At 32.2% G+C, this 23996-nt stretch overlaps 4 protein-coding genes and 3 non-coding genes across 8 annotated transcripts; all 7 read right to left on the bottom strand.

Annotated features, from left to right (window-relative positions):
* Nucleotides 1-381: 381 nt before the first annotated feature.
* Nucleotides 382-3396, bottom strand: LOC141535942 (uncharacterized). Of its 2 annotated transcripts, none has more exons than XM_074256118.1 (7): nucleotides 3110-3396; nucleotides 2338-2604; nucleotides 2060-2261; nucleotides 1720-1979; nucleotides 1354-1638; nucleotides 1054-1256; nucleotides 382-980 (listed from the first exon to the last, which is right to left on the bottom strand). In XM_074256118.1, exons 1-7 carry the CDS (start codon nucleotides 3113-3115, stop codon nucleotides 890-892), a joined length of 1314 nt encoding a protein of 437 aa, XP_074112219.1. In that variant the 5' UTR covers nucleotides 3116-3396; the 3' UTR covers nucleotides 382-889. The 2 variants fall into 2 exon arrangements, with proteins under 2 accessions (XP_074112219.1, XP_074112220.1); XM_074256119.1 differs by having other exon boundaries at nucleotides 1360-1638; nucleotides 3110-3394.
* A 4643-nt stretch (nucleotides 3397-8039) lies between these two features.
* LOC141536119 (uncharacterized) lies at nucleotides 8040-10164 on the bottom strand. Its single transcript, XM_074256382.1, has 2 exons — nucleotides 10096-10164; nucleotides 8040-10020 (listed from the first exon to the last, which is right to left on the bottom strand). Exons 1-2 carry the CDS (start codon nucleotides 10102-10104, stop codon nucleotides 8509-8511), a joined length of 1521 nt encoding a protein of 506 aa, XP_074112483.1. The 5' UTR covers nucleotides 10105-10164; the 3' UTR covers nucleotides 8040-8508.
* A 1792-nt stretch (nucleotides 10165-11956) lies between these two features.
* LOC141536394 (uncharacterized) lies at nucleotides 11957-23113 on the bottom strand. Its single transcript, XM_074256874.1, has 6 exons — nucleotides 22364-23113; nucleotides 22162-22299; nucleotides 17545-17607; nucleotides 17274-17341; nucleotides 16802-16840; nucleotides 11957-13498 (listed from the first exon to the last, which is right to left on the bottom strand). The coding sequence occupies exons 1-6, from the start codon at nucleotides 22608-22610 to the stop codon at nucleotides 12038-12040; spliced, it is 2016 nt and encodes a 671-aa protein (XP_074112975.1). The 5' UTR covers nucleotides 22611-23113; the 3' UTR covers nucleotides 11957-12037.
* LOC141535726 (tRNA N(3)-cytidine methyltransferase METTL6) lies at nucleotides 16631-19031 on the bottom strand. Its single transcript, XM_074255823.1, has 7 exons — nucleotides 18664-19031; nucleotides 18449-18594; nucleotides 18056-18363; nucleotides 17817-17865; nucleotides 17545-17607; nucleotides 17274-17341; nucleotides 16631-16840 (listed from the first exon to the last, which is right to left on the bottom strand). Exons 1-3 carry the CDS (start codon nucleotides 19018-19020, stop codon nucleotides 18063-18065), a joined length of 804 nt encoding a protein of 267 aa, XP_074111924.1. The 5' UTR covers nucleotides 19021-19031; the 3' UTR covers nucleotides 16631-16840; nucleotides 17274-17341; nucleotides 17545-17607; nucleotides 17817-17865; nucleotides 18056-18062.
* LOC141536714 (small nucleolar RNA snR60/Z15/Z230/Z193/J17) lies at nucleotides 17419-17505 on the bottom strand. Its single transcript, XR_012480781.1, has one exon. It is a non-coding gene; the product is annotated as a small nucleolar RNA snR60/Z15/Z230/Z193/J17 (small nucleolar RNA).
* Nucleotides 17673-17759, bottom strand: LOC141536718 (small nucleolar RNA snR60/Z15/Z230/Z193/J17). Its single transcript, XR_012480785.1, has one exon. It is a non-coding gene; the product is annotated as a small nucleolar RNA snR60/Z15/Z230/Z193/J17 (small nucleolar RNA).
* LOC141536717 (small nucleolar RNA snR60/Z15/Z230/Z193/J17) lies at nucleotides 17931-18016 on the bottom strand. The gene has a single exon (XR_012480784.1). It is a non-coding gene; the product is annotated as a small nucleolar RNA snR60/Z15/Z230/Z193/J17 (small nucleolar RNA).
* Nucleotides 23114-23996: the final 883 nt, after the last annotated feature.

Genomic DNA, 23996 nt, shown 5'->3' with positions numbered 1-23996 from the left:
AATAATAAACCGTTTATTTTTAAGTAGGGCGTTTAACAATTTATTTATTTATTTACAATTAAAATTATCCATTTATTTAATTAGTGAATGTATTAAGTGTATTTTGATAGGTCGGGATTTTTATTTGTTGGTTTTTATTGAAATATTTCAAGGCAAGTAAGCCCTGATGATTGGCTAATCACTTAAACCGCTTTCTCATCCCAACTCTCAATTTGTCAGCTGACTAGTCTACTGTATTTATTTATTTATAATTTATAATTAATAATAACTCCTTATCAATAACTAAATTTTTTGAATATATATTTTCAATAAATCAACGACAATAATAATTGTCGAAAGTGAAATGAATAAATAAAAAATAAACAATGGTTATTTAAATTAAAATTACAATTAATATTTATTTATATTCATCGAGTTACATATATATTAATTAATTAAGTTAGCCTGAATAATATAAAGTAAAAATAGAAAATAAAAATAATCTCTTATTGGAGTAATGATAATCGATATCTCTTGAACCATTAAGCGTTATGCTCATGATTTAGTTAATTTCAATGTTATTAGAATTTAATTGTTGTTAATTAAATTATTAAAATAAATCGATTACTCGATAGCGTTATAAAACTGGATATTACAACTGGATTATGCAAATACTATTTCAGACACACACTATACGCATTACGTCCGAATTAGAAATCGCAATATAACATATATACGTATAATATAACACGTACATTATCAAATCTATGGATCGAGAAATTTTTTATTACATATATATTAATCTATTATTAATTATTATTTATTATATTTATTTTGCTGTAAAAAATAAATGTAATTTTCAAATTCTGCGAGACTAGATAAAGACTTGTCTAATAATAAAAAAATATTTTTATTGAGTTTTTCGTTTTTTGTACGAGTGGATAAAATTTATCTTGGATGGAAGGAAGCCGCTTTCAAGTTTAATTGGTCTCTCGCGATATCTGAAACAAAAAATAAAAAAATAAAACAATATCAGCTCTATATATTTATTTATTTATTTATTTTTATTTTTACCTTTCAACATCCTGCGCAGCAATAATGTGACTGGGAACATAAGAATCAAGAAGTGATTTGGGCTCTGATGAGGATGAATGACTCAGGTGGTTTTGCAAATAATGTAATTGCGTACTTTCACTGGCTGCTGATGGGTACGATGACTTAAAATTTTGCGCCGGGGATTGCGGAGGCATCAGACTGTCTTCTGGCGTTTCAAGACTCTATTCACGTCATTATAATAATAAATAACTGAACGGCAATTAAATGTTAAGTCTAATAAATACATTATAATATAATATAATATAATATAAAGTATACCTGTACCTGGTGGTACTCTGGCTGTTGATGATAAATTGTTTTAGAGGATACCAAGTACTGCAACTGTTCCGGGGTAATATATCGGTAATACTGTTCCAAATGACTGCTCGGAGGTTGGGAATCGGTTTGAGTATACGATTTACCGTCCTCTTGCACCTTGTGCGTTCCTGTTGTCGAATACTGCTCCGGGTAAATCAATTCCTGATGGAAGTACTGGCTGTTCTGCGGTTGCGTGCCGCTCAAGGATGAGCTCACGTGGGAGTACAATTTACTCGATTGTCCCTTCTGTTTAATTTAAAAAAGTAATGAAAATTTGTAAACTGATGTTATTCTCAATTATATAATTGTAATTATAATTAAAATTACCTTTCCAAGGACGGCTTGTGTGTGCGATGGATATTGGGACGCGTATGTAATATACTGCGGTTGAGGTTTGTATGACAACTTTGAGGACATGTAAACAGGAGAGCGACCATAGGGGTCCGATGTGTAGACAGGAACGGATATTTGGTGACTCCCTTCACCTCCCAGAGCTCCTACACCTTGCAAAGGCTTATTCTGCGACCTTTGACCCGACAAATACGCATAGTAAGCCAACAATTGGCTCATTGGAATGTATACAGTGCCTTTAATAATAATTGTCAATTATCAGAACAATCTCAACTGTCTACATTAATAAAAAAAAAAAAAAAATTAATTCAAGTACTTTTATATCCGTTAGAATTTTTCTCAGTGGCTACTTTCTGCTGAATCATTTGATACCGATTCCCGACATTTATTTCCGGAGTAAAATAATATTGCTTTGGATCCTGCTCTTGATAATCTGTGTACTGAGCATTGTCATTATCCTCTGGCTGATGCTGATAGTCAAAGCTCGGCTGGTTCGCTTCCATATAACTATCAGGAGCCTATAAAGTAAGTCAATATAAAATATTAATAATTAATCTTTGTAAATATATATAATATGTATAATGTGTATCTTACATGATAATGGTGTTCCGGTTTATCTCTGGAAGAGTACGACCCGAATTCTCTGGCAGCCTCGTACTTTTGACTACTTGATCGATAATCCTCACTATCTGTTTCCGGCTTAACTTGGTAGCTTTTTTGCTGTAAGGTCCCCTTGGAACTCCCGGTCCTGCCCTCTGAGCGGAGATTATCCCTCTTAATATCCTCGAGATTAACTTTTTTCTCCGCGGCGGTTGTTGTTAATAATAAACCTGCTACTACCGCGTAGTATCCCCACAGCCGCTGAAATAAAAAAATATAAATCTTTCAATCAATCCGCCTGCTAGCTAAATAATAAATTCTATTACTATTAATTTGTTTTTAAAATTTTTTATCTAACAGCAAAAACCTAAACAAGCTAACGAAAAAATAATTCCACTTTCACTAGCCGATCATAATATTAATTCTAGGTCATATACATGCTGCATCCGGAACTGTCCACTCTTTGCTGTATATAGACTACTATTTTTTCCCTTTAATGTTGTTTGAGCACCAATTTAAAATAAAAAGTAAAAAGTCTGTTAGACGAGAGACGTCAATTTTATTGTTGACAAAAGTCATGCATCCAAACACACTGACAGAAATAAAAATAAAATCCTTTTATCGTAACACCAAAGTTTATCTGACAAGGATAAAGGATATATCGAGGATTAAGGGCTAAGGGCATTATTATTATTATTATTATTATTATTATTATTATTATTATTATTATTATTATATTATACTCTGCATATTAATTAAAACCCACCATCATTTAAAGTGAAAAATAGTACACGACACAAAAGATCTAGCTGAACTACAAAATTAAAAGCAAGTAGGTTCGGTTATAAAGGCAAAGCCCCTTCTACTCTCGATCAAAAGAGCCAGGAGCGACCGCTTAAGGTGCAACACTTCACTCTCCGGCTATTATATGGTGAACGTAATAATTTAGTACTGATCCAACTGGAGCCATCAACCACCATCCACCAGCAACGAGGAAATCACCCAGTTCCCCGTTCACTTTGACGATCTTTCGCGGACCAATGGCTTCCTCCTGGCCACACACTCGATTATATTCTATTATAAATGTACCTAGCCCACCGAGAATACTGCAAGGCCACTTTCTTTAGAAGGTTACTCCACTATATACAACATCCACGCCTTGCTTTGGTCTATTTCAAGTCTTTATCATTGTTTTTACTCATAATCCGTAAAAGAAACTAAAAAACTAACAAATTGAATCGATGATTTATCCCCCAAAATATAAATATAAATCGACTTTGTAATATTATGTATATTTAGTAACACGGAAGCAGTCGTATGTATGATCTTCCTGGATAATTACTATCATCGATAAGTAAATAAATGATATTTGATTATTTAAATAGTTGAGTGTAACTCATAAGTCATGACTAATTAATGCGTGGTTAGGGAATTTAAACATGGGAAATTGTAATATCGATTGAATCTAATATCAGACCGCGAGTGTATATATATATATATATAATAATAATATATAGTGATGAGTAATTATCGTAGCCAATTACCACTTTCGTAAGGTTCCTATTCTATAACGATCGATTTCGTAATTTAAAATATAAATACATAATATTTAAATTTAATTATTCTCGAAAAATAATTACTGTAAAATTAAGCTGTCAATTTTAGGAACCGTCAGTTTTTTAGCTTATTCAACTCCTGTCCAATAATTCATCGTAATTACAAGCCGGTAGAATGAATTATGGATTGTTATTTAAACAAACGTTTTTTAAAATTAAAAATACCTCCCAATTTAATTATCAATTTAAAAAAAAAAAAAAAAATTAATTAATATTTCTTATTAATTACGCTGACTTGAAATTAATTAATTAGTGGAATTAAAAATTTAATTCATAAGTTGTGTTTTAATGATAATTGAAATTACTGAGAACAATCGAGGAGACTCGGGGCCAGTGAATTAAAAAACAGAGCCATGACAAATCATCCTTTCTTTGGTTGGCATCAAAACAGCTCTAATTTGGTCCCAAGTCTGATTCTCGATTAAATTAAATTTACTGGAATATGAACTACAAAAAACACGTGAAAGTAAACAGTGTCCATCCACGGATATGAGTAGCCACATATAAATATATGTATTTATATAAATACTACCAAGAAAGAACGAATCAACTACCGCATACTTTTGAGAGAATGGTAAAAAACAAAGTAGACCATCCTTATCCTGGTTCAAGCCACAATCAGATTCAAGTTGTTATTCTGTTATTCTCTACATAATAAATACCATCTACAATCTATATATATATATATATATATATATCTATTTTTTGTTTTTTTTTTTTTTTTTCATCCAGATATCAAATATATCGAGATAGAAAGTCTTCCTCTTTAATATATACCATATATAACTAAACATAATACTCTCTTATGCTTATGATATATCTTATATCCATTAATGTATTCAAAATTCTCATCATGTTTAATACTTTATTTCAATAAACAACTTTGTAAAAATGAGCATAACCATAAACAATAACAGTAACAATAAAAATAAATACAAACATAACTAGGCTAAAAATAAAAAAAAAAAAAAAAAAAAAAAAAGATTCACATTATTAACTATTATTATCTAAGACATTTTAATGTTTCTTTTGGTAGCGTAATAATTGTTATTATTGTCTATCAGCCTGTAGTTCATCTCGGGACTGGTCATCCCGGTGTATCCCGCGTAAGCAGGAGAAACATACGCAGGATTAGTCGGTTGATCCGCGGGAGGATACGTCGGTACAGGATTATTAGCCTGCGTATAGTAATCAGAGTACCGAAGGGGGCTTTTGATCTTCATTGGCGGTATGTAGATACCTTGAGAGGGTTCCAGAGAGACTTGAGTGGCTGCTGGCCGGGTCACCTGGTTCCTCGGGTCCTGGTAGTCCTGTTCTCGGGCAATATGTCGTGGTACAATGTTCAGAGGCATGGGATTCATCACATAAGCGAGTCCTGTTTTGGCAATCACTGGCGAACTCTGTTGAATAGATTGCGAAAGGTATCCATCGTTTGGATCGTAGTGATTCTCAGCAACTGGAGGGTAAGTTGGAGCTGTTGAAGTGGAAATCGCGGACTGCTGGCTGAGAAGTCTTCCCAGGGCTTGGGCCATCGTTTGATCTAGATGCTGGTACCTGTATCCCGAAACAGCGGCAGTTGGTTGAGGAGCCAGTGGAGATGGAGGTGGAGGACGCTGGACTCCTTCGAATCCGAGGAGTCTGTAAGAGCCGTTGGGTATCTGAGCAGTCGCCTGGGTCTCCAAGTCCTTGAGGTCCTTGACGATGGTTATGTAATTGGTTCCGTCGATGAAAGAGGTGTCTTTGGAGATTGACTCATTGCGTAGCTTCTCCTGGCTCTTACTAGGGTAGCTTTGCTGAGCGTAGTAGGCTTGTTGGTAATTTGAGTGGTAATGAGGATAATTGCCCGCCGTGGTGTACATCTGAGGCTGAGCTAAAACAGTCAGTGGATAGTTGTAGAGGCTCGAGGGATTGTTGTTGTAATTAACGTTTTGGGGTAAATTAATTGTCGACATTGTTGTGTACACCTGAGAGTAACCGCTGGTCGTACTCTGATCTCGGTTATTGTTCCCAGAATAATAATTAACGTACGAGAAGTCACGGGGCGTGTGTTTTGGTGCAAAAACTTCTGGGTTTAGTTGGGACAAAAAATCCTTCTCTATGCCACGCTTCATCAGCTTCGGATTGTACGGGTAGATAGGATAAATCGGCAGAAACGGGTCTTCATTGGGTCCTCGGTATCTTTGTGCAGATATCACCGGCAAGAGACAAATTATCTGGAACAAAAACAAATTATTGTATAGTTTAACCTTTGAGGTTAATATATATATATATATATATATATATTTTAACTTTTTGTTTAAATGATATTATCACATTATCAGTTATTGATTAAAAATATAAATAAAAAATTTTTTTGGTTTACTTACAATGATTTTCATGGTCACAAGTTATTTAAATATGAAAATTAATTAATAGTCAGAGCAAAGTTATAATTTAGTTCAATAACAGAGTTAACTGTAGAAGAGCTCGAGGACTAATGACAACTCTGAAATTGAATTTCTCCTTTATACTGTTGGAGTGTGTGGTAAGGTAATCATGAAAAATTCCGAAAACTAGTTTAACTTTTCCCTGATCTTATATGTATAAGTGTAAACACGGGTTTATAGCTCGTATGCAATTGGTAGTAATAATATTGTGAGGATTGACGGTAATGAAGCTAGTAATGGAAAGAACGACGGTTGAATTGACTTGAAGACGATCAATGAGCTGAGATCTCTCGATCAGAGTTGAGACTTGACTCGTTAAACTAGTGAAAATATAATCAAACTCGTTTGGGTAATAAATTTCTTCGGCTGCCTTATATTATCAGTTCTTGTTTGGATTCTTTCCTTGCATTATACAAATAGTTAATAGTGAAAGAGGCTTTTACTGTCTACGATTCCCCTTATTTCTACTGTTTCTACTGTTTCTCGGTTTCTCTGTTTCTCTATTGATTATTCCAAGCCAAATTAATGTCTCATTTGTTCTCGCCTCCCAGGTAAATACAGTCCATTGTTTTCTTCCCAGTCCATTAATACTAAATACAGAATAGACCGGTACGTCTAGGCGATAGACTATAAAATACCGGACGTGTTCCCATCTTTGTACGCAAACTCCCTATTCGATAGTTCGAATCACTTTCCCGATAATGCCCTCTACTGCTCGTCCACTTTTTTTTTTTTTTTTTTTTTTTTTTTGGTCTAGTTGGTACGATACCACGAACCTTACAAATATAATCACTATCACGGAAAGAAAGGAACCCCAGCTGTACATTGAAAAATAAACGGTGTTGTCCTTTTGTCTTGTCTCTTTTTGCTTTTTGCGGGTCTTGGCTCTTACACCGGCATCCTGTGTTCTTTTTTTTTAATTTTTTAGAGAAAATCCTTATTGCTTCACTTTCTCCTGATCTAGCAGCACTTCTGGAAGAGTATATACATATAGATTAAGACCACGCCTCGTAAAATAACAATTTTTTTAAATCAACAATTATACCTTTACCTTTATCAATCAATTAATCATACTTTCATAGATTTATTATTATTCATATGTTAATCGTAGTGCTGATTAATACATATTTATAACTTAATTTTTTGTTAAAAGTCTTTCACTTGGATCTGAAAGTCAACTAATGATTTTCAGATTCCTCAGTAAAGAGTAAAAGTTGATTTTTTCATGATTTTTTAAGACAGACCTCTCTGGTTCTTGTTCGTTTTATTTATTATTGCGAGAAATTACTTATTCTTTTATCATAAAATGAATAACTTTTAATAATAATGTTTAAATAAACATCCACGCATATGGACTTTTGTTATTTTTGGTTTTTAAAAATACTTTAATAAATAAATATATGCGTATGCTCGTTAAAAGTGGGTCAGGTGCATTGCCCATTCAATTCATCGTACCGATCACTTTTAGCATGTAAGCTTATACCGGCTATTTATAACGCGAAAATCATTGAAAATGAGCTTTCAATGATTTCAGAGTTATTGCTAAGCTAAGCTGGATAACCACTTGACCTATTTGTCAAAAAAAAAAAAAAAATCTAAATAATTCAACAGCTCTTTCTTTTTCATTTATTTATTTATTTATTGAACTTTTTGGTGTACATTTAAAACATATATATGATTTAATGACAAATTAAAACAGTTAATTAAATTATACATGAAAATCAGTAATAAGTAATAACAGCAGTTAAAAAGAGGAATATATCGAATTAATAAATAAAATAGAGTACTTTCCATCGTACATACTCTATAATACTTTCTCAACTAATAAATATTTAGAAAGGTGTTTACTTTTGTAATTCATGATACATATGATTCATTTTTTTTTTTCTCTCTTATACACCGTTTTTTATTTAGCAATATTTTAAGTTATTAATAATCTACGAGATTTCACAATATTAATATTTAAAAATTTTTTGATAAACAAAAAACTCTTAATTAAATTATCACGTAAAAAATATATAATACTCGATAACAATTATATAAATAATCGCTTAAATATACATTAATAAATATTGAGTAATATTTATACCAACAAAAAATAGGTAATTAAAATTTGGCAAGAATTATTCCATCGGCTGGTCTGAATTTGAGTATGAGATAGTGTCGTATTTCGGGTCAGCCTTTACATTTCTATATATTCCTGGTTTGTACGCGTAGCTCAAGTACATCGGGTTAGGGTTTAAGTAAGCACCTTGGTTTTCCGAATACGTATTTAACTGGGACTGAGGTGCCGAATACGATTCTGAGGACGAGTAAGAACTCTGAGAGCTTTCAGCGGGCCCGTAAGAAACTGCTGAATTCGAATAACTGATCGGAGGATAAGAGGACTGCCCAGTGTACCCAGAAGGGGGTGAGTAAATTATTTTCTGGTGAGTAGCGTAAGGTGTTCCGTAATTAGTGCTTGGAACAGTGTAAGAGGGGCTTGAGTAACTATTTTCCGAGTGATAACTTGGCTCAGAGTACGAAGAGGACGATGATTGGTAATTAGATTCTCCGGAAGACCCGCTGGAGGGAACAGGCTGATAAGAAGTTGAAGATCCAGAATGATAATTGGAATTGGCCGACATTCCACTGGATTGGTAACTGGGACTCGAGGCAATTTGATAGCTTGGACTTATTGAAACCTGATAACCTTGTCCGTGTTGAGGTTGGTGATAACTAGGACTGGTCGACGGAGCTTGAACTTGGTAACCAGAACTAGAACTAGAACTAGAAGAAGAAGAAGACGAAGAAGACGATGGAACGTGGTAATTGGGGCCTAACCCGCTTTGCACTTGGTAAGAAGAAGTTTCGTAACTTGAAGCTGGTGTTGGAGAAGACTGGGCGCTTTGAGCGTGAGAAGATCCATGGCCAGCTGATATTACCAGCCCGTGGCCAGAAACTGGAAGAGTGTAGCTCTGAGTAGAGACAGCAGCAGCAGCAGCAGCAGCAGCAGCAGGTAAAGAGTACCCAGATCCAAGACTTATCACTGGAATGCCGACACCTTGAGAGCTGGTGAATCCGTGGAGACCTTGGAGGTTGATAGAAGAGAGAGCTTGAGCAGGAGAGGAGTACAGTTGGCTCATGTAAGCTTGGCCTTGTGATCCAAAAGTAACTGGTCCACTTTTGCCAGCTGTCAAAGCTGGTACGTAAGATTGACCGAGAGTCAACGCAGCGAGGTTCAACCCACCCTGTCCTGAGGTTCCGTGAGAGTAACCGGCTTCTCCGCTTCCTTGCTTGGCACTCTCGTATCCTTTGGAAGGTGTCGGCTTGCTGTAGCTTCCTAAACCCTCGTATCCTTTTAAAGAGGGAGGTCCCAAATTTTCATAGTCTTTTGAGGGCGATACGAGGTAACTTTCGTAGCCTTTTGAACCAGACGGAGGCCCATAACCCCCTAAAGCCTCGTAGCCTTTAGAACTTCCTCCAGTGTAGGGTCCATTGGGGTGACTCGGCATTAAGTAAGAGTGTCCTGGGTGACTAAATTCTGAGCCTCTTTTGTCCTTAAAAGGTAGAGGTCCATACTTGCGTAGCCGTCTTTCGTTCCGAAAGTCTCGCGAAAATCCAGATGACACTAACGCCAATATCGTTATCAATATCTGTCACAACACAAGGATTGATTAAATGATAGCAATAATAATGAAAGATTTATTTTATAAATATAAATAACTTACCAGTCGCATTGTCTTTTAAGGGGTGATTTTTATTAGTTTAAGCGACGGAAAATTCACTCCAGTGGCTAGCAAGTGATTAAGAGTATTGGTGTCGGTAGTGATAGTTATACTATCGAGGGGACAGCCTTTATATCCGGATCCCCTCTTATTTATATATGGGAGAAATGAGAGGTCTAGGTGAAGGTAAAATCTAAATAAAAATTACATCTACATACGCTCACTAACACCTTGAATAGATTGATAAACTGTCGCAGCTATTAATTTCAATCAATACATATGTATAAACATAAACATAAACATGAATATAAAATTAAATGCATTCCAACGATTTAATATTTATAGAGCAGTATTATGTATATAAGAGCCAAATGAAAAAAAGACATCGATATTTATATTTATGAGAAAAAAACAATCGAACAAAACGGTTTGTGTTTTACAAACTGAGACAATGGCTCCGACAAGTTATGTTAACAGTAACGATTTTACTTTTCTTGTGGTTTATTATAATAATGTGTTTTTTTGTTACTTTTTTATCGGGCTGTCGGTAGTTCCCAGGATAAAATCTCCAATCATATTGTTATTTAAAGCGTGACAAACGGATATTATGCATAAATAATAAATGCAAATGAATTATGAATAAATTAAGAGATACCGCTTCAAATTTCCGATATCGTAACTTTAAAATGAAGAAAGTTCAATTGTCAGATGTATGAATTGTGTAAGTTATATTCAATTGTGAGATATAGATGTATAACATATAACATATAATAATGAGGGGTTTTTATTTGAAATTCCAGATGAAAATTCACGGGAACGTTTTTTACTTTATAAATATATATATCCCGACCTCCTTTCAATCTTTTAGCAAGCGGAAGTACTAAGACAGAACTTTTGTTGTTGTTATTGTTGTGTTATTATTTTATCATTTCATCTGTAAATTGAAGTTTTCAATAGAGCTAGAGCGTTTAACTTAGTAAAGGGTAATTTTAACCTTTCACTCTCGATAAACAACTTGGAGTCAATGGCATGAGAGTTTAATTGAGTGTATTGTGATATTAAATTGAAAGATAATTTCTATTTAAAAATAGGGTGTGGTACTTTTGAATTGTTGTTTTTTTTTTTTCACTTCTCAAATAAAACACTAAAGAGTCAATATACTTGTAGGAAATCCCCATGTGGTTTGATTTAGCCGACAGTAAATTAATAGATATATTTATATATAAGTAAAAGTATATATTTCAGTGGATTAAAATGAAAAGGCGTATATTTGGGTCAGTAGCAGAAAGTGAATGCAACTTCCGTTGAGACACTCATGAGCCAAGAGCATAATAAAACATATGAATGTCAAACCTTGACTTTGAATATAATATCAAATGCATATCACTCAAGCTAATTAGAATTACACTTAACTTTAATGATTATAATTTCAAGAGGAGAATTTAAGGTGTATTAATTATGTAAAAATGGGTGAACTGAGTGGAGGAGAGTGGGTATTGGTTGATTTTGTTAAAGTAGTGACATTTATAAAATTAATCTTTTGATCTGTGTGTATTAAGTATGCAGGAGAGACAAGGGCGCGTGGCTGGAATACATTAAATGACTTTCGAGGTCGCGATCTAAATAATACAGCACGTCGATCAGGGAGTCAAGTGTAACTGAACTTAAGTGAGAGTTTTTTTTTTTTTTTTACCCGGGAAGAAATGAGCACGTTCGCCGTACAATTTTCACGTCTACCTGTCGACTTTCCAACGTTAAATATTAGGTGATGTGCCACTCTTAATTACATCGACATCATTGCCCCTAATATAGTCATACTCGTAAAGTGTTTACCAAAAAAACAAGTAATTAATTTTATGTTTCTTTATTTTTTTTTTTTTACTATAAATAAATAAAAATAAAAACTATTTACAAAAGTAGTTTGATAACAATAATAATGAGATAATCACCAAATTTGAGCGGATTTTATTACAGAGTAGGATGGGGCTGCCAAAGACGGCTTTTGTATTACATAGGGAACACTCGGGTAGTAGACCGGGAAGACTGGTTTTACGGGTTTTAAAATTACAGGGCTGATAGGAACTGTCTGGACTCCGAGGATGGGTTGAACGGGTTGGACTGGATGGATGGTTTGAATTGGGTGAATTGGGTGAATTGGGTGAATGGGCTGTGGCTGTGGCTGTGGGTGAGGAAGTGGTTGAAGTTGAGAATGAGGATCAAGCGCTGGATAATGTCCACCAGCACCAGAAACTGGATGCAGAGACGGAAAAGAAGGCTTTATGTTCACAGGCGTCAGAGGCTTGTTATTACTGGGAATTGGAAGAGAGAAGTGAGTGGGCGAGTCGAACTGTCCCGGAGCGTTTGATCCAAAGAAAGTCGGCAAACTGGTACCGGTCACAAAGTTTGTCCCTCCAATTACCGGCGTGAGTCCCCCCGCGTACTGAGAAAACGGAAATGCGCCGGATTGTCCGAGAGATGTGGGAACAGAGTTTCCTTGATTGGTATTTTGAGTTCCCAGTTTTGATTGGTCACCTGGAGTCGGAGGCCCATAAACAGATTGCCCGATAAGACCCTTATTACTTTGGGTGTCTAAGTTTGATAAAAAGTTTCCTTGTTCTGTGGCGTACCTCTGAGAGTCCTGGACTGCCAGTTGCTGACGAAGCCCCGCTATAAGTTGATCCTTTTCTAGTGACTGGATCTGCTCGAGAGACCGATAAGGCTCCAGAGTTCCGGAAGCATACGAGGGCAGAGCTTCCGATTGGTGAGACCGCGAGCTTATGGTCGGATTCTGCTCAGGAAGAGGCTCGTAATTTTGATTGATCGCCGGCGCTTTGTACAGTTGCGAAATTGCTGGGGCGTTCTGTCTCAAAAATTGGGCAGCATCCGAAATTTGGCTGCTCACTGGAGGATTTTGCAAGAGTTTTTGGCTCTGGAAATTCTGAGACTGCTGGAAGTAAGTCGCGGGATGTGTCGGAAGCTTTTGATTTTTCGGGGGTAAATAATTCGCAGAAGTTGCCTTGAAAGGTTCCTCGTTCTGACTAGCGATGGGACTGGGCTTCGTGAACTCGACAATTTTTAACGGATCCGGAGTTTGGTATTGCGGATTCGGACGGTTTAAATTAACATTCTGGTAGTTGTTTTTCGATAGAGAATAAGCCGGACTCTTAGGCGGGCCATAGGTCATAAAAGGTCGCACCACACGGCTGGGTCTTTTATTTTTGATGTTTTTAATCCTGGTGGGAAAAGACGGACGAGGTCGCGAGTATAAATATCCAGATTCTCTTTTCTGGAGAATGCCCGCACTGTTATCCTCCTCGGTTGGGTCTATTAGATCGATATCATCACTCCTAGTACTTAAGGTTTTATTTTCGGTGGCAAACGTCACCGCAACCAACCCCAAGACTATCTGCAAGTGAATTATTTATCAGAATTATTTATAATATATTAGAAGGGGTGTTAGTGGGCGGTCTTACCAGAAGCTTCATATTAAAGACACTTTAAATAGTAACCACTGAATTTATTTGAAACTTTTAACTAAAACTTGGTGTACTGACACTCAGACACTCAGAGTAATGACGTGAAACTAATTATTGTTTGCTGATGAACAATTCCGAGGTGACTAAATTGAACCGGTGATATGCCGGCACATATATAAATACTGTTGGGTCACGACCATCTTCGAATTACAATAGACTTTCTTAACTCTGTTTGTCGCTTTCATCAGTACAACTAACTCTTGAACAATATTCTGTTACCGTTTGACAATTGTTACAATGTTACATCTATTGTTATATCGATGAGCAATTCGGAAATCTTTCAGGAGATTCCCGATCATATTTTAAAGTTTCACTCGAACGTTTTGACGTCATTTTTAATAAATCAGAGATCTGCTGACAATTATTTATTTTATTTTTTATCTATCAGCTACAAGGAAATATATATTTCATTGAATCAGCATAGATATAAATTCAAGAAATAAGTAAGAGAGGTGTCCATGTACGTAATCATATATTTTATTTGTGTAAATAAGAATGGTTAAATTCAACTCACGGTAACTTACAGTAAAAGTAATTCAAAAAAAAAAAAAAAAAAAAAAATATATATAATATAATTCTAAAATCGAGATTTTTATTGTGTAATATTTTTAAAAGAAATTTATTTTATAAATATTTTTATTATTTATTATTAAGGTCAGTAATTTAGGTAATCGCATGTCATTGTTTTTATTTCTTCAAATTAATTTATAATTATTCGGTTAAATATTTTTATTTATAAACTTGACTTTTATGAACTTGAATAATTTTTATTATCAAGTAAGACTCATAATTTCGGATTTATAAATAAATTAAGGTGGACTAAGTGAATTTTTATTTAACTTGATTGATTGCTGCTCGCCGAAGCTGAAGTAATTTATTGAGATTACATTGGGTATAACTTTTTTTTTTTTTGGGAATTAAAAATGCCGATTAGAGAAAAGAAAGTAAAAGACAGTTGTAAATATATATATATTAAGCAACCACAAATACTGGCATTAATCCAAGTAAACCACGGGGTCTTTGTTTATCAACGTAATATTAACTCTATTCCTGATGTAATCTCACCAAACGGTAAATACAAATATACCGAGTGTTAGAAATTCGGCAAACATAAGATAATTGCCTCGTTAAATAACAATTATATATGTATTTTTAATGATGTACAAACAGCAAATTTCCGAAAGTTACTCGTGAAAAAAAAGAAAACAAGAAAAAAACATTATATAGTTGAACAATTTCTAGAGCACGCCGGTTAATTAATACCGAGTACAGACAGTAGATGCTCAAAAGTGTTATTGCGACACTTTCTAGCTCCTTTTTTGATATAATAATCTATTGAATTTATTCACTTGTTTATTATATATATATATATATATATATATATATATATATATATATATATATATATATATATATATATATATATATATATATATATATATATATATATATATATATATATATATATATTTTTATTCATTTTGTTTCCGAGCGTGTACTTTTTAGGTTTAATGGGACTTTAATAATGTGTTAATTTTTATTTATAAAAGGATAATAAGAAAGTTTTTAAAATATGTCTGAGGCTCTGAAGTATGCTCCTACATTGAGATGCATTTCAGATAAATCTTTCATTGGAGTAGTTATCATGCTAATGCTTTGCGGTAAGTGCCGTGAAAAATAAATAATAAAATATTAAAAATAACACAACATTATACTGAATAGTTATAATTATAAATTTATAATAAATCCTATTTAATATAGATATATCGTATTTTATCCAGGCCGTCTGCCGCTCTTGCTGCTTTCATTTTTAACATAAGCGCTTTTCTGGATTTCTCTATACGCAATTGCGAAAGTGAATTCAATTTTATTAACAACTGACATTTGAGATACTTTCAAAAAAAAAAAAAAAAAAAAAAAAATAAATAAATAAATAAAAAAATTGTTTTTAACTATCTCTATTGCATATCGAGCCTCGGATTTTTCATCTGTTGTGCAGATAAATTTTCTGACCATTTCATGCCGATGAATATCCCATCTCTATAATTCCGAAAAGGCATAAATGGAATTACCGGCTTTTTTGGTTTAAATAAATTTACATTCACTTCTCCATAAACTATTTTTTTATTTTAATTTATTTTATGTATATTTGTATCAATTTTTAATTTTCATTTTACGGTAATCCACTCAGATTCATCTAAAAAATTAATTATTTCTGGTTATATTATGAACAAACGTCGATTAGTTAAAACTCTATAAAAAGATTTTAGCCTTAAAATATTCACATTACATAATGAGAATCCTAATTATAAATTTAATAGAAAATTTTATGGGGCATAAAGAGGTTCTGCGATAAAGAGAGATAATTTTAAAAGGTATACTCATTAAATTAATAATGTTTATAAAAGTACTTGAGAATTTTTCTAAATAAATTAGTAATTGTTCAGTCAACAAAAATATTAGATATAATCTTTTAAAAGCGAGAGTAAATAAGCTTAAAAATTCCATTTAAGCGGTGACCTTTCAGATAAATTGTTTACATTTTTAGTGATAGGTTTAAACGCAAGAGATATTAAATGTAAAACTCTGGAATATTCGAACAAAAAAGTGTGTAACCACCCGTCCAGGCCATTCAAAGACACATGCTGCTATAATTTTGAAATGGACTATTACTACTGCTGTCCGGTTATTGAATTCCACCGGTGGTAAGATAAATTACGATTATGAATGAATTTTTAATAAAAAAAAAAATCGATTTAAATAATTTTATAATTTATGGAATGAGTAATCCGATTTCCTGACATCTGTATCTATTTTAAAAAATAGATTCACACCACCAGATTATCGGTTTTTTTTTTTTTTTTTTTTTTCATTCAATGGAATTTTTATTGACTTAATCCATAAATAAAATCTGCATAATTGATGCCTTGTAGAGATAACTGATAAATATTGTTTGCTTTAAAGGGAATATAGGAAACGCTTCAGCGGATTAATAGCTGCTGTTATTTTAATAGTTGTCTTTATATTATTTCTCTGTCTTTTTTGTACAAAGTGTCCTCTAGGTAAATTAATTCACAGAAGACGTCAAGGTTAATTATTTAATTACAAAAATAATTTATTTTATTTGAAAAAATCCATTAATTTATTTAATTTATAATTTTTAGGTGACCAACAGGCGGAAGCTGCGCAGGTTTGAATCCTAGCCAAGTGACCTGAAATAAAAATTTTGTTAATTATTAAATTCCCAATTGAGTTTAAATTATCAATAAATTAATATGAAATTCTATCAGATAGAGCTAATACATAAATGTTTTTATCATTCATGAAAGATTCAGTGCGTAAATTCATCATATGAAAGCTCGTATAATTATAAACTGACTAATTAGAATAAATATTTACCATGGGTGAGCCGTATTATTGGAACAGCTCGTCAATTGGATCGACATCTGAAATAATTTTCCAATATTGAGAATCTAGTAGCTTAATTTACAATGATAACAAATATATATTTTAATTTAGTCAGTGGTAGTGACGTTAAAATTATTAATATCATTAAGTATTCAATTCCTTGGATATGCATCATTGATTTATCCATTTAATAGATTATTAAAGCTACAGTGTTTGATTTATTGAATATCAACGTACCTGAGTATAGGTGCCAGAGGTTTGATTAATAATTTCAGACGCCCGTGAGTGCGGGAGAGACCGTTCAACTGGAACATAAATGGATACTTTTGTTAATCATTTATTTAAAAAAAAAAAAAAAAAAAGTATCATGACTTTAAAGAGTTATTTTGGTCAGATAGGAGCGAAAGACATTGCTAAGTAATACATCAATGATTAATCAGCTGAACTATGAAGTCATCATTTCTATTTATTTAGCTTAAATATTTAATCTATCAAAGTTTAAAATTACCTTTTGACTTTTGAATCTTCTTCAAGTTTGACGTCAAATTGATCTCGTGGTCCTTTATTAAATCTGGGGAGAAAATAGACACATTACAAATTCATTCGGGTATATTATAAATAACTTTTAATTTATTTATTGATTATCAGATAGGAGCGAAAGACATTGCTTAGTAATACATCAATATTAAATCAGCTGAACTATGAAATCATCATTAAAAATTAAAGCTTCAATGTTTTTTTTTTTTTTTTTTTTTTTTTAATTAAATGATTTCTATTTACCTCTCTACAGTTTCACCTTTCCAGGCGGCTTTTCATTAAACCCAGAGTTCTGTAAGCAAATAAAAAATTTATTAAGCACTGTTTTAATTAAAAAACAAAATTAAATTGTACAATAAAAATCATCAGATAGGAGCGAAAGACATTGCTAAGTATTGCATCAATGTTAAATCAGCTGAACTATGAAATAATCATTGAATTGTATAAAAAAAAAAAATTTCTAAATAAAAAAGTCAACTTACTCATACTTCAAAGCTTCCTGAATTTTGCTTGGACAAAAATCCTAGGAACGTCAACTTTTTCTTTGAGATTAACCGTGCGCCTGTGGACATACTCGCAGGTGATGGTCTCAAACCCAGCGGACTCGAAGATCTTTTGGAGTTCTTCCACTGCAAAGTAGTAACTCCTGGTTCCATCTTGCCGCATGTAGAAATTTTCAGCAATTTTGTGTCCTGGTTTGAATCTCAGCTGAGCCATGTCGTAGAGGCCATAGTCACGGAACAGGAGGACTCCATCATTGGCCATGCATTTGAATAAATTATCAGCGACTCTATAAAATAAATACGTTGATTAATAATTGAATTTCAAAATAATTAATTAAATAATGATGATGATGATGATAATAATTAAATTACATGTTAAATTTATCCGGGTGAATTGCCGAGAGGACAAATATTAATGTAATAATATCCACGTGTTGATCGATCTGATAAAAACAGTTATCCGTGGTAATATCAGTTTGAAAGGCTTTTATTTTATTCTGGTCGTAGAGGGAATGACTCTAGAAGAATAAGAATTTAAATTAAAATTTTTGCCGAGTTAAATGGAGGTTTAATTAATGAAAGTGTACCTTGACAAAATCGATAGCTCGCGGTGATAAATCGCAGACATAAATGCGCTTAAAATTTAATCCATCTTCCAACAAGGGGTAAATTAAATTCCCAACCCCGCAGCCGACTTCGAATATTGATCCACCTCGGTTCGCTAATTCCTCGAATTCACGTGTCGTCCAGTGACGGTCTTTGAAGAACCGCGTGTCGTTTCTCTTGTAAAACAGGTCCCAGTATTTTTTCGCGTCTTTTTCCAGCATCATTGCGCGATTTTCCGGCACCAATCGAGAATTTTGAGCCCGCATTTTATCTATTTCCGCTGTAGTCAACTGCTTGGCCACGTGGCCAGAGGTTATGTCCGAACTCGAATCTTCCATTTTAATTAATCCTATATCAATTTTATTAAATATTAAATCTTGATTAAATATTTAAATGTATAGTACGGAGTAAAATTAGTCGGAGAGTATTGATCGGGAATTAAACTTATAAATATTTAATTTTAAAGGATTAATTTTAGAGATGCTAAGTTTATCAGTACTCACCTTTGCGAATCTCGATGAGAAATGGCCGAGACAAAGCGCACGCTCCAGGAAGTTCGGTTCGTCAATCGGAAAACGACGATCATGCACGAAGTCCAAAGAATTGTTAATTATTGATAGGCAACGCTGACAGATGGCGCAAAGTGTCGGGTTTTTATCGAACTCGTTTATCACGCAGGCTGGTGTTTTTTTTTTTTTTTTTTTTTTTAAATTATTCTTATATTAAAATTTCAATCTTTCGGGTAAATTTACATACATAAATATTATTAGCATAATGAAATAATAATATATATATATATATATATATATATATATATATATATATATATATATATATATATATTTAAAACAATTTAGCTTCTCTTAATAATAAATTAAATAAAAATAACAAAATTAATTTATTCTCTCTGTATATAGTTTTAATTCGTTTTGTTAATTATTAATGCTGCATAACATATATTGATGTTATTATATAAAAAAATATCAATTTCAATTATCATTCAACCGGTATAGCTATTGGAAATTTACCGAATAATAATAATAATTGTTATTTCATTGTACTAAACAGGGCTATTTAAACTATAACATTGATTCAATATACAGCTTTTCATTTCGGATATTTAATGAAAATTATTTAAACCTGGAAATGTAATTAATTTTCAGTAATAAGTAACTAGTTCAACGAATGATAGAAATTTATGATTGAAGTTTAGGTAATAAATGTGAAAAATTTATAATATAAACTCTGTGTAATAAATATGATTCGATTTTTTGATAACGATTTATATATATATATATATATATATATATATATATATATATATATATATATTTTTTTTTTAGGACTTTGACTGACTATAAGCCATTTTAAAGGAAAAATGGCATTAAGAACTATCTACTGGGTTGAAGTAATATCTCGAGAGACGAGCGTATTTTTTACCCAAGGGAAATATTTTTATATCTTTAGATATATTACGATAAACTATAGAGGTGATGAAAAATTTCATGCTTATGACGGTTATAAATGAATTACAATTATTTGTTGGCTACAAAAAAAAGTAACAAAATTTTTTATGATTTTTGATAAAACTTCAATTTTTGATCCACGATACCATTTTATTACTCAAACAAGAAGATTAATCTCTCAAGTACTTTTTATTAAGGCCATAAATGATGTATACTCGGTAGTTAATTTTTTTTTTAAATTTATCAGAAAACAAAATAAAATTCTGTTATTTAAGTATCCAGATAATAAAAACAAGTAAATTTTTTAAATACTTTAAAAGAGATAATCGGGAGTATAATATATAATACATTATGAATCAGAATCGGAATTGGAATCGAAATCGGTCGATGAAAATTTTGGCCTTTCACCCTTCAATCTGAACATCCACGAGGCTCTTTGTTCTCTTCAGGACTGGCGCGGGGTCACCAGCTCACTCGAAAACTCACCCAATATCGCTCACTTACTTCGAGTACACTCGTTCCAAAAAAATAAGCTCATAACATCAGAACACACCTGAATTTCTAACAATTCCAATCGATTGCAAATCCACCAAAAACAAGCTTAAACTTTTCAAGACATCTGCTCGGATTTTTTTTTGAAAACCTCTGTAATTATTTATAAACTTTATAAACAAACTCTGATATGTTTTATTTTAATCTATAATAATTGTTGACCGGAGTGATGTCCATCAAAGAATATAATAATGCATGAGGATTATAATTATTGATAAAATCGATAACGTTCTTACTGGTCGATGGATTTACTGTATTATTCAGTAAATTAATTTTTCCGGCAAACAAAGAGGAGTAATTTAACTGAGATTAACATAGGATATTCCTAAATTTTAATTTATTATTACTATTATTATTATTATTATTATTATTATTATTATTATTAATAACTTGGGATTATTCTAATAATAGTTTATATTTCAATAACGATAAAAGGCTGAGAAGTTAATTTTTATGCGACTCCACGTCTTGAAATAAATATCGACAACATACAAATCAGAGCGAGTCGGATATTAGGTACCATTTATTTATTTTTCTTTTCTCAATTCCAAGACAGGAGGACAGAAAAAATAAAAAAATGAATTAATAAAATTGTATTGCAGACAAAGATTGAATCCGTAAAACTCGATCGGTGGATTTAAAAGTATTAAAATATTGCGAATAAACTTTCACTAAATTACTTTTCAAATAATAACAATGAAATTTATAATATTAAAAATATTTAATCCCTTGTCATAGTTTTTAATACTCGGGTTACAGGGACTGACGTATTGACAACCTTTTTTATTTTAACATCGTTCTATGAGTGTCATTAAATTTTATATTGGAAATTTTCGAGCCTCTTAACTTTAATATTACAGTTGAAAATGTCATCCGATTCCCTTCAGTAAATTATAAATTTTTTACTACCTACATTGGCAATTAAAACTTGAAAATATATATACGAGTGATTAATTTTGATCTAGATCAAGCATCAGTATTTATTTTTTGAAAGAGAGGGCACATTATATATTGATATGACGAGTGGCGACATTTCACAGTCGAGACAAAGCCAATTGTCTTTTCCGTATTTCTCTGGCAATAATAAACAGTATTCCATTATCAAACAATAAACGTCATTAATTGGGATGCATTCACGCGCTAATTAAATAAATTAGTTTTTATAATTGGTAAAAGCCAGGCGAACTTTTAATTACCGACGATCACATTTCAGACAGATAAATAATTTTCGCATTTTATTTAATTAATATTCTTTTACAAATATGTATCCGTTATTTCATTCAAAATTTCACATATCCTTAAGCTGTTATTTAATTTAATTCACTGACAGCCGAGGATTTTTATCAGCTGCGAATAAATAAACAATAATAACAAAAGTACGCAGATTAAAGTAGATTATATTTATTTAGTTGAGAATCCAAATGATAAAGTCATTTGAGTGAGGAAAAAAAATTTTTAATTATCTTCTGCGATCGCCGTGATCATTTCCATTACTATTATGAACGTGAGCATGGAAACCGGTATCATCTGCATGGTACTTGACAGTCCGGATATTACCACCGGGTTCTTGAACGGTGTACTCACCCGACACTTCGTTCCCTATTTTATGAATAGAAAAGTTAATAAAATAAAAATAATTAAAAAAAAAAAAAAAAAAACGAACCGTCGCGGTGCTCCTTTTGCCCGTGGAAATCGTTAGTGTGTTGATCTTTGACTCCGTAAGCGAACTCGTAGTGAGGATGCGCAACAGAATCCTTGTGATGGTATCCATGCTTGTCAACCCACTTTATCTCCTGGTCATCGCCGATTACCGGACCATGGAAGTGCTGGAAAGAGTGCGCGTGTCCCTCCGCTCTCACAGCGACGCAAACCGCTGATAAAATTAATAATCCTAAAAGTCTGAATGCCATTTTTTGGTCACTTTTTATTTATTTTTTTTTTTTGGTTTTGCTATTATTCTATTTTACTTTATGAACACTTTGGAGACTCTGGGTCGATACTGAATTAGATTTTTAGCTCGCGGGCTTATATACTCGGGTTCTTTGTGTTACACCGAATAAAACGGTCTAACGGATTAAAAAGTTACTCGCTCGAGTGCGTATTGGTCAAGTTCCATCGTCTAATGAATTTCGTTTTCAACAAAAAATTCAATTTCACTGAATTATTCTCTTCGTGTTTGTTTTCGTCATCATTAAATGGATCAACCCGTTTAATATTACTCAAAAAAATTTGAGAAACAATATTTTCCTTTTTCCTTTTTGTTTTATAAAATTTATCTCTTTTTAAATTTTCATTAAATAAATTATTGATATAAAAATAAAATTGTTTGCTTATTAAACAATAATTTAAATTAAAAAATAAAGCTGTATTGACTAGTGAAGTCGTATAATAGTTTAGGGTTTCACATGTCTGGTTTTAGACAGACTTTATTAAAGTTTTTGGTAGGATTCACCGTGCTCGGAGGTTCAGCTTACACGAGTAATTTTTTTTCACAGAATATTATATTTTATAATAATTAAATATATATATATATATATATATATATATATATATATATATATATATATATATATATATATATATATATATATATCTCTTGTCTTTTATTTATAAATTTATAATATAACGAGATGGGTTTTCTGGTGGTAGCTTGGAGGATGATGGGCTAACATGAGCATGTGCAAGTACAAGAAAACCCACTTGAAAACTATAATAAAGTCACACAAACGTGCCTTCTGAGCTTAGTTCCATTTTAAATACTGAAGGTGTGCTGGAGGTATCATGGGAAAAAAATTTACTCACATACCCACGTATATATATATATATATATATATATATATATATATATATATATATATATATATATATATATATATATATATATATATATATATATATGCCTCTTAAATAAAAGATTTTTCATTCATGTTAATTTTATTCGGGATTGAACCTCGACAGAAGTGCCGGGATTTTTTTTTTCCCAACCGAAAATAATGATAATAATAATGATACACAATATTTCCATTTATATGTATAATTTCCGACGGAAAAAAGTTTAAATGTACTTTGTTATTTGACTCGCGTATCAAATATTTCTTCACCACGTGAATTTTAATCGAAAATTTTTTTTAATTTTTTATCAACAATAATAAAGATAACCAATCAGGATGATAATTATTCCCCAAGTCGTTATTTATATCCCAGGGTAGATAGTAATCCACTGGAGATAAAAATGAGACAAAGAACCCAAAGGATTATTAATAATATAACATAAATAACAGTAAAAAATAATAATA

This window comes from Cotesia typhae, unplaced genomic scaffold, assembly GCF_013202065.1.
Source record: "Cotesia typhae breed Kobodo isofemale line unplaced genomic scaffold, CoteBio_Ctyphae scaffold_152, whole genome shotgun sequence".
Lineage (NCBI taxonomy): Eukaryota > Metazoa > Arthropoda > Insecta > Hymenoptera > Braconidae > Cotesia > Cotesia typhae.
The sequence above is the reverse complement of the archived record's forward strand: the minus strand, read 5'-3'. Positions and strand labels throughout refer to the sequence as shown.